Below are 9,138 nucleotides of genomic sequence, written 5' to 3'. Positions count from 1 at the left end.
ATGTTTCTGCTTGTTTTTTTTTCAGGAAAAAAAAAGTTTTATTGACTGGGAATGGATTTATGAAAAATTATTAATGATTTCTGATTCATTTGGCAGAAATCCCTCTAGAGCAAACGAAGTGTACGTCAATTTTATATTTTTTTTGTGCCAACAGGATCTTTAATATTACTGAAATATGTGTAGTCTCATTAGTGTTTAATGTCTACTTTTATTCGTCAAAATCCTGGTTATACTTTTGTTTAGATTTATTTTTTTTATGCTCTGAGATTTTGTATTTTTCTGAAAGAGTTTGTTCTCTTCAAAATAAACTGAAAACTGAACAATTTCCTACTCAAACCTTTATTTAAGATTCACTTTACAGAAACATCGTAGTTAGTGACATTTTATTTAATAAACAAAATAATGCTAACAATTAGGACAAACTCTTCAAACTGAAAAATAAAGATGCAATAAATGGTTAAATCCATTTCAAAGGCTGTAGTTTGTGCTTATTTTAGCTATATGTAACACAAATGTACATAATCATCATTATTATTTAATCATCACTGTAAAAAAGTAAACATTGCATGAACATGCACATTTTGATGCTTTTCTCTTGATTTTTGCAACAAATATTCAGGAAAAAACTCGTTTTTTTTTTATTTATTTATTTTTTACCGTTATTCTGTGAGATCATTTCAACTTTCATTTACATTTTTTATGGTTAACTGGATTTTATTTTAGCTAGTGTTTGTCCAGGATTGTTATCTGTAAAAAAACAACAAAATGTTTTATAAAACATGATCAAGTTTGTATTATTTGCGACATAAAACCTGGAAAAAGACCTGGATATGTGAATCATTAAAAAGCAATGCTACCATTAGTTCATGCTGACCCCTAGAAGTAAACACAGCCAATGCTATTAGATTTTTTTTTCCTCCCAAGAGATAAGTTAAAGCTCATTCTGAAAACAATCTAAGTTGTTCACCATTTCTTTAGTCAGTTGTTTCAGGAAACTGCAATAAAAATGTTTAGATTTAAGCACATTTCTTAAACTTAGCCGATAATCCGTGCTTTTTTTCGGAGTGAAAAGTTGCACAAGAATCTAAGGAAGCGTCTCCACGTTGACGTAGGTGAGGACGACGTCGTTCAGGATGTTGATCCGGTCGATCTGGTTCAGCTCTCGGATGCGGTGGCGGAACTCGAACAGCGGGATGTTGTTCACCGCCACCCTGAACGTCTCGGGAGTGCAAAGGATCTTCATCTGGGGGAGGAGGAAGACAAAGCAACAACAGAGCCGTGTTTTTTTTTTTTTTTTCGTGAACTCGGTGAAAGCAAAAACATCTAAAGACATCTGAGCCACTGCTTCAGTGTGTCTCTCAACACCACAGACCGACACGGCGTCCGTCAGGTCAGACGGCTCCTGGTTGTTACGTGTGATTAATATTCATGTTTCGCGTTACGTGAGAGCCCCACTGACCTGCAGGAGCCTCCCTGCAGTAAAGCAGCACTCTTATCTAGGATCCGACTGCACAAACGGCCTTCCAACCTTTTCCAAACGTTAGCCTGACGTTAACCATGAAAAAGTGACCTGGAGTCAGTTACCTGCTGTTCAGCAATGATAGCCTGCTGCAACTTTAAGCGATAAGCTCTTGCACGTTCTGCTGGCAGTTAAGAGATGAGAAGTGTATCGTTGAGTTAGATTGCCATATTTTGTTTTACGTAAGCAGCGTCTCATTCAGTTTGGTATAGCTTCACAAAACAAACCCTTTTAGAGGAGTAAAATAAATGATCTATAGCCGCTTAAATCCCCTGACTTTAATTTTCTCACCTCAAACGGGCTCCCAGGAGCGAAAGGGAAGGGTCCCTTAAGGTCCCTCTCCTCCGGGCCCCAGCGATCTCCCAATTTGTGGTTCCTGACGACCACCTGCTTGCCCCCCTCGTTAAAGCGTGGGTTGATGTGAAAGGCAATGTCGTTGCCTCTCAGGAAGTTGACTGTGAACCTAAAGGGGGGGAACCAGGCCGCTCATATTCATTCCCTACATTTACATTTAAACGTTGTTGCACAACAGTCATGCACGTTGTCTGTTGTCAAGTCAACCACGCATGCTCTTGTGTTTTACATTTGGGATTTAATGAGGTAGACCAACACGTACTAATCCAGACGCGCAGATGAAAAGTGGAATAAATGCCTTCAAAATTAGATAAATTAGTAGTGGGACTGTTGGAAGACGGGAGGCTCTATATAGAAGACAGCCATTTTTGAAAGAAAGCCATGAGAACCCTAGTTTACAGTTTGCCATAACTCATGCAGGGGACGAAACAAACAGAGGAAGGTGCTCCGGTCACGTGAGACCAACATTTAACTTGTTGGGATTTCTGGAAACAGCTGGAGAAATATTGCACATCCCGCCAAACATACCATCCTCCTCTGAGAAATACGGTGGTGGCACCGTCATGTTGCGGGCATGAGTTTCATTAACACAACTTTTCCTGCGAAATGGTGCCAAGTTTGGATTTTAAAGAGTGCAAATATAGATGTGGTTAAATGTGAATGAAAAGGAGAAAAATTGGGTGGCACCAGATCTATTTTTAGCATATTTCTCTGGGCCAAATGAAGAAGCAGTCAGCCTGAAATAGCCATTAGACGTCATCCACACAGGTTTAAGTTGAATGTACATCTTGTGTTTGGGTGGCTGTGTTGGTCCATCACATAAAATCCCAACAAAATACATTGAAATGTGTTTGTAACATGATAAAATGAGCTGTGAACACTAATCATCAGATAGAGGCTCACATGTTGGCATTGGCTTTGACATAACCCAGGATTGTCATCATCATTTTGTCATATACTCCTCGAGCCAGGTTTAAGTTGTACGGCACACTCTGCACAGTGAGAGAGAAGCATAAGAAAGCATCATGACAGCACAGCAGTAGAACTGCGGTGCAGATGTCCGCTGGACGCCTTGTATTCACTGACCATAGGTCCAGATGTGGGGGGAAGCCAGTGGGGCACCATCATAGACGGATTCTGTCCGGGCCATCCTGACTGTCCTGGGTTATAAGGCCAGCCAGGGTGAGCAGGCCAGCCGGGTAAGCCCGGGTGGATGGTGGTGGCGCCCGGAGCTGGAGCAGGCACCTGGGTTTGAATCGGAGCCGGCTGCTGGGACGGCTGGTACTGCGTGGCTGGCCAACATGGCTGACAGGGCTGCTGGACTGCGGGAGTCGGAACCTGAACTGGCGCTGGGACCAAGGTTGCGGTCGGTGCCGGTGGCGTTATAACTTGAGTCGGTGCGGAAACTGAAATAGGAGCGGGAACTGAAACCGGAGCCGGTTGGGGAGCGGGCCAGCACGCGGTGTTTGGTTGGCCGGTCCAGCACGGCACGGGCTGGGTGGGCTGACCGGGCCACGCGGGGAACCCGGCTCCGGACGGCGGCAGAGTGGGCCAGAGGCCGCCGGACTGCGGAGCAGAACCAGAGGGCGGGCAGCCGCCACACAGAGCGTCCGCATGCTGAGACGGAGGAGAAGGGGAAGACGGAGAGAGAGGAGGTTCAGGAGCCAGCAGGGAGATACGGGGAAGAGACAGAGTGGACAAGATGGAGGAAACCTACTTGGAAATGCAAACAATTAAGCATTTATTCACAGGGGGAAATATGAAAAAAGAAAAAAAAAACCGTCATTCTTACCAGTGTGGGGATCTGAGAGTTTGATGTACTGCTTACATCCATGCTGCCTGTCAGAAAAAGACTGGGTTCAGTTTATTTATTTTAGCTTGCGTTAGCTCTCACAACCAAAAAGAAAGAAAAAAAAACCGAAGAAGTCAGTGAAGTATATGGAAAAATAAATTTCTTTGATTTTTTTTTTCTGGTCGTTACATCATGACAAAAAAAAATTCTGTCTCAACATTCTGTTATTTATGAAATAGAAATTGGTAATATTACCTGACCTAAACAGGAAGAGCTTTGTCTGTAGGAGAGAAAAAAAGGCTTGGTTGTGTGTCTTTTTATACATTGCATGTAAATAGTTGGTTTCATCGGTGCTATATTTGTTAAGTCCGTCTCTTAAGTTTTATATTTTTTGCCATTCATATGCTTTGATTTAGCTGTTTTCCATTTTCACTCTCACTGTAATTATCTCAGTTGCTTAGATTTATGTCGCCACTGCTTTCCATTAGTTGAACCTTTCTTCTCTGGCAGCAGTATAAAGGTAAATACTTCTCTGTGTATGCTTACACAGCTTATTCAAGACTGACACATCGATAAAAATTTCCGTTTTGCTGGAGAATTTAAATACAACAGATTTAAAGTTATCTTCCAGACTTGTTGGAAATCTGCAACAGAACCAGATAAGAACGTTGGTTACCTTCGTTTGGGTTTGGTCCTCAGGTCCAGACGGGAGCAGGATCTGCTGTGGTTCAGGATGTTTGGCTGTGGCCAAAGAAAAAGCCTTTTATAGCCCCTGATTCTCACAGCAGCCGACTCCTCCTCACCCCATCATCCAACTATCAGACTACAACAGCATGCTGTGAGTACAAACACACCTTTCCTGTTGCCTTACACAAGTTTTACAGCCTAACAGTTGTCACATTTTACTCAAGCTTAACACAGATGAAAGAAAAAAGAAGGCAGCAAAGTAGAATCTGTACAACTTTTTATGTCCTGATGTGAATCATATAAACATGGCAAAATTGAACTGTACTTCCAGAAGGATTCTCTTTCTTTCACCAAACCAAGTCTGAAAACAAAACAATGGATTGTTTTTTTCATGCTGACGATGGTCCGTTTCTCCGTTGAGCAGTCATGGGACTGTGCAACGCTCGAAAAGTAACGCAATTACCGAAGATAGACGAGGAAGTCAGGACCCGGCACTGGATGCTCGACGGTCACGTGGGTCACGCACACACACACACACACACACACACACACACACACACACACACTGATGACTGAAAAGGTCACACAGTACCTCCTGTTTCACCTCCACATTCATTTCATAGTTTCCCTTCTGGTAAAACTCCCTCTTCTGCTTTAATATTTTCCCCCCACCCTCCTCTCTCCACCATGCAGCGCCGCTCTTCTCTTCATAAACATGAGCGATTGCAGGGTCAGACTCAACCAGGTAAATTTTTCCTGTGATTATCCAATAAGTCCCCATGGCAACGGCATCACAACAACACATGTGGATTCACACAGTTTAATGTGCTTTGCATCACCTCGTTATTAGATTACCTGTCATCTGAGCTGAAAAATGTCTGAAACTGCAAATGCTGAGAGAATGACATAATCCAGCAGCCAGCGGGTCTTGCTGCTGGTTTTATGTTTTTTTTTTTTTCCAGCTATAGACGGAGAGCTTTACTTTACGTTTACCGCAACCCTTTTCTGTCGCTGATGGCCATAATCTCTGAGTCTAAAAGCCTTTTGGCTTCATGTCAACAGCTGAAACTTATAGTGCCGCGACAATGGCCGTTTGCTAAGCAATGAGAGTAATGCATTGATTTGCCTGTTGTGGCAAATGGAAATTTATAGTCCCCTGAATGAGTATTCATGAAATTTCATCATGTTGCAACAAGGAAATTCACTCGATTTTAGTGGGATTTTATGTGAAAGATCGACACAGAGTGCTGCATAATTACAAGGTGGAAGAGAAGGATATTTTGCAAAATGGTTCAAGGCAGGATAAATAAATTGGAGGAAGAGGTTTGGGGTTAGCTCTGTGTTTAGCTGATTTAGAATGAGATGTTTTGTGAAAAGCAGTCCTCAGGTGAGCGAATCACGGTGAAGATATGCCAAATCCGCAGCGGTCACTCCGCTAAAAAGTTGTTTCCAAAGTGTTTCCCTCAGTGACTCCAGACACACGCACCAAACCTTTCAGATGTTGAACCAATAAAAATGTAAAAACCACAAATATTTGTTTTTTTCTGTGTTGATTTGCCTCGAGAAATGACACCGACGTTCTCAAGATGTGTTGCAAAATTTGTCAAACGTTTCACACGGTACTGACACTGACTTTGCTGGCCGACATCGTCTAGAATGTTCCTTTTTTCTTAAGCATATTGTCGGCACCATGTGGCCTCCGTAGAGCCCAAACCGACAACACCAACATCCTCAACCCATCTAAGGACTCAATTTGGCCTCAGCTGCACGACTAATTTGATGAATAGCTGACACACACACGCACACACATGTTTGTCTGGCTATCTTTGTGGGGACTTTCCATTGACTTCCATTCATTTCTACAGCCTAAACCTTACCTTCATCACATACCTAACCCTATCCCTAACCCTAACCAAAACTCAATTCATACTAAATCCCTAAATCTGACCCCTGACCCAAAAACAGGGTTTCCCGTTGTGGGGACCAGGCTCCGGTCCCCACGAGGAGCAATTGGTCCCCACAACGTAGTATATGTCAGGAAAATCGTCCCCACAAGGTATTACAAACACACACACACACACACACACACACACACACACACACACACACACACACACACACACACACACACAATAAATATAGCTCAGTTTCAACTTGAGAGGAAATTACAGTGCTCCACTCCGGTGGATGTTTGCCATGTGGTCCTGACATGTTCCTGTCGGCGAGAGGCAGAGAGTAATGATGTCACTCGCAGGAGATGTTCTTTTGTCGCTTCAGCCAATGGGAGAAAAAGGAGGGAACCGCGAGGCACGCTGCTGTGAGGCAGAAGACGGCTCTCTGGCAGGAGAAGGGCTCTCCAAAGTGACGACGGAGGCTTTAGCCTCTGATAAGCTCTGGGCCTCGTTCCAGAAAACCCGTAAGCCCCAAACTCCTCACACCCTGACGCCTTCTATCCTATCTCTTCATCGCGTCTCTCTCTCTTCCTAAACGCACAATAACTGAATGAGTGAAGCGCAAACAGGCAATCCCCCGCTGCGACTGGCGTTTGTGATTTGATGTCATTTTTTTTTCTTTTTGCTTTTGTGCGCTCAAAGACTGAGTGAAAGATGAAATCAGAGGGAGCGTGCGTGTAAGAGATAGTAAGCAAGAGGGAGATACAATATTGCTAGTTGCCATGGGGACACAGCGACGTGCGTTTCTTTCTTTCTTTCGCTCTTCTTGTTGTCGTTGCAGAAACCTGAGTGTTTACGTGTGTTTGTGGGAAGTGTGTGTTTCTGGAGGCAGATTGCTATCACAAATTACAACACTGTTGTTCTCCCCACATGAGCTTTTGTTGACGTTTCACCCATAACCATCAGCATGGTAAATTTGTTTAAAAAGCCATGCACCTCCATAGTCCACCACTAGATGGAGACAGTAAAAGTTCCCCTGAGGTGGGAGAGAGATTAACACTCTTACTGTTGGCACAATGAAATGTTCTGTTTCTTCTGCACGGCTGACATCTACAAGGCAAACATTGACACGTATGTATAATTCACTAAGAGGCTCGGCGGTCACAATCAGTAAAAATCCGTTTTCACTTCCCAAATCATTCTAGCAGTTTTGCTACCGCCTCTGTGCAACCCGTTTCTCCTTTCATCACCCTTCACAAAGCTTTAATGGAACCTGGAGCTTTTGCTTTGTTTGATCTCGGTTCAGAGCTCTTCTGTGCCAGGCTTTTGCACTGGATTTCGCTCCTTAAATGTTTATTTCTTTTTCTTATTTTGCAGCCACAAGCTACCATATGTTTTACTGGGATCTTATGGGAGGCGTGTTGGAGCGTGTGCGAAAGTCAGTTTTCAGGTTTGGTCAACTGGATTTAACTGTGGATTTAAAGGCTGCTGTAGCATATAAATGCAGTTTGAGCTTAATCATTGGATTGTTGCTCTGGTTGCAGGTTCTAGGTCGCTGTTTTGCGTTGAGGTGAACCTCCTCTTCAGGTTTGAGTCCTCTGCAGTCCTCTGACAGGTTTTCTTCCAGGTCCGTCCCATATTTTGATCCTTCCGTCGACTTTTGAGATGTTTCCATTTTACTGCTGAAGAAAAATTTTCCATCACGCAGCATTTTGCATGTAAGCCAGGAAACAATAAAAGACAAAAAAAGAAAATCACACCCACCTTTTTCTTTTTTTTTAAAGTACAAATGTATGCCACACTTTTCAGATGAAGCAAAAAGCAATACCTTCCATCCTTTTTGCTTTCTCTTATAACCAAGCTGTACTTTCGGTTGCTCATATCTAACAATCCTAATAAATTACGCCGAGGCTGGTAGTTTCAGCGTGATTAAAACTGCTGCTGCTGCAGCCAAAACCGATCCCACTCTGTAACTCATGCACAGTGTGGGTGAGAGAACACCATCTCCTCCCCCTGACGACTCCCCCTGCACCCAAATGTGAAAAATAGATGTGGGCGTCAAGAAAGCCCATGATAAGTTAGGCTTCAGCTTTAAATAGTCCTGAGCCAGAGGGGTGTTCTCTTTGCTAGCAGGGGTTCGCGTTTCCCAGGAGATTTTTTTTTAGGCGGATAAAAGAGGAAGGAAGACGATGTCCGTTTCCAAGTTGCTTCAGCGTTCACACCACAGGTTTATTAGAGAAGCTTGAATTTGAAAACACGACGATAACTTTTAATGTCTACCAACAAGACGAAAAGATCCCAGAGTGTGTTTCACCTGGAGCTCATTGCCATTTACAGAAGGAGAGATCACACGCATACAGTGCATACAGTATCTGGAAGTGGCAAATGCCGATCGAAACCATTTTATCGCGTAGAAACCTGAAAAATGCAGGAGGCAGCTGTTTTTAGCATCAACACTCTCATGCCCTAAACAACTTCCAATGGAAACAAACCATCTTTGATTTTGTTATAAACACAGCCAAGATCCAATTGGTGGATTTTTAGTTTTTGTCTTCACTTGTATTAGTGTTTTTTTAAATCATTTTATTATTCCGAGTTCGGTTCCTATCTCTGTGTCCATTAGTGCTGTTTAGGTCTTGCCATATTTGTTCATTCTTTTGTGTTTTGCTATTTATTTCTTGTGTTCTGTTTATTTACTTTCTTAAAATATATTTTGAAGTGATTTTTATTTTTTATTTTTTTAAAAAGAAGAAAGAAAGCAAGAAATAAGGAAAGAAAGGAAGAAAGAAAACACCATGCCTTTCTTACCAAATATTGATTTTGGTAAAAAAAAAAAAAAAAAAAAAATCCTTTTTCTCACAAAAAAAAAAAAAAAAAAAAAAAAAAAAAAAATT

At 42.4% G+C, this 9,138-nt stretch overlaps 1 protein-coding gene across 2 annotated transcripts; it reads right to left on the bottom strand.

Moving 5' to 3' along the window:
• Positions 1–784: 784 nt before the first annotated feature.
• On the bottom strand, positions 785–8,442 carry LOC106954540 (galectin-3). 2 transcript variants are annotated; one of them, XM_015044121.1, is made up of 8 exons: positions 8,073–8,442; positions 4,342–4,406; positions 3,921–3,945; positions 3,666–3,712; positions 2,960–3,490; positions 2,777–2,865; positions 1,811–1,982; positions 785–1,243 (listed from the first exon to the last, which is right to left on the bottom strand). In XM_015044121.1, the coding sequence occupies exons 1-8, from the start codon at positions 8,077–8,079 to the stop codon at positions 1,085–1,087; spliced, it is 1,095 nt and encodes a 364-aa protein (XP_014899607.1). In that variant the 5' UTR covers positions 8,080–8,442; the 3' UTR covers positions 785–1,084. The 2 variants fall into 2 exon arrangements, with proteins under 2 accessions (XP_014899607.1, XP_014899608.1); XM_015044122.1 differs by lacking the exons at positions 3,921–3,945; positions 8,073–8,442 and having other exon boundaries at positions 4,342–4,875.
• Between the last annotated feature and the right edge of the window lie 696 nt (positions 8,443–9,138).

This window comes from Poecilia latipinna, unplaced genomic scaffold, assembly GCF_001443285.1.
Source record: "Poecilia latipinna isolate Pla-1442-1.1 unplaced genomic scaffold, P_latipinna-1.0 Scaffold663, whole genome shotgun sequence".
In the NCBI taxonomy this organism is placed as follows: Eukaryota; Metazoa; Chordata; class Actinopteri; order Cyprinodontiformes; family Poeciliidae; genus Poecilia; species Poecilia latipinna.
The sequence above is the reverse complement of the archived record's forward strand: the minus strand, read 5'-3'. Positions and strand labels throughout refer to the sequence as shown.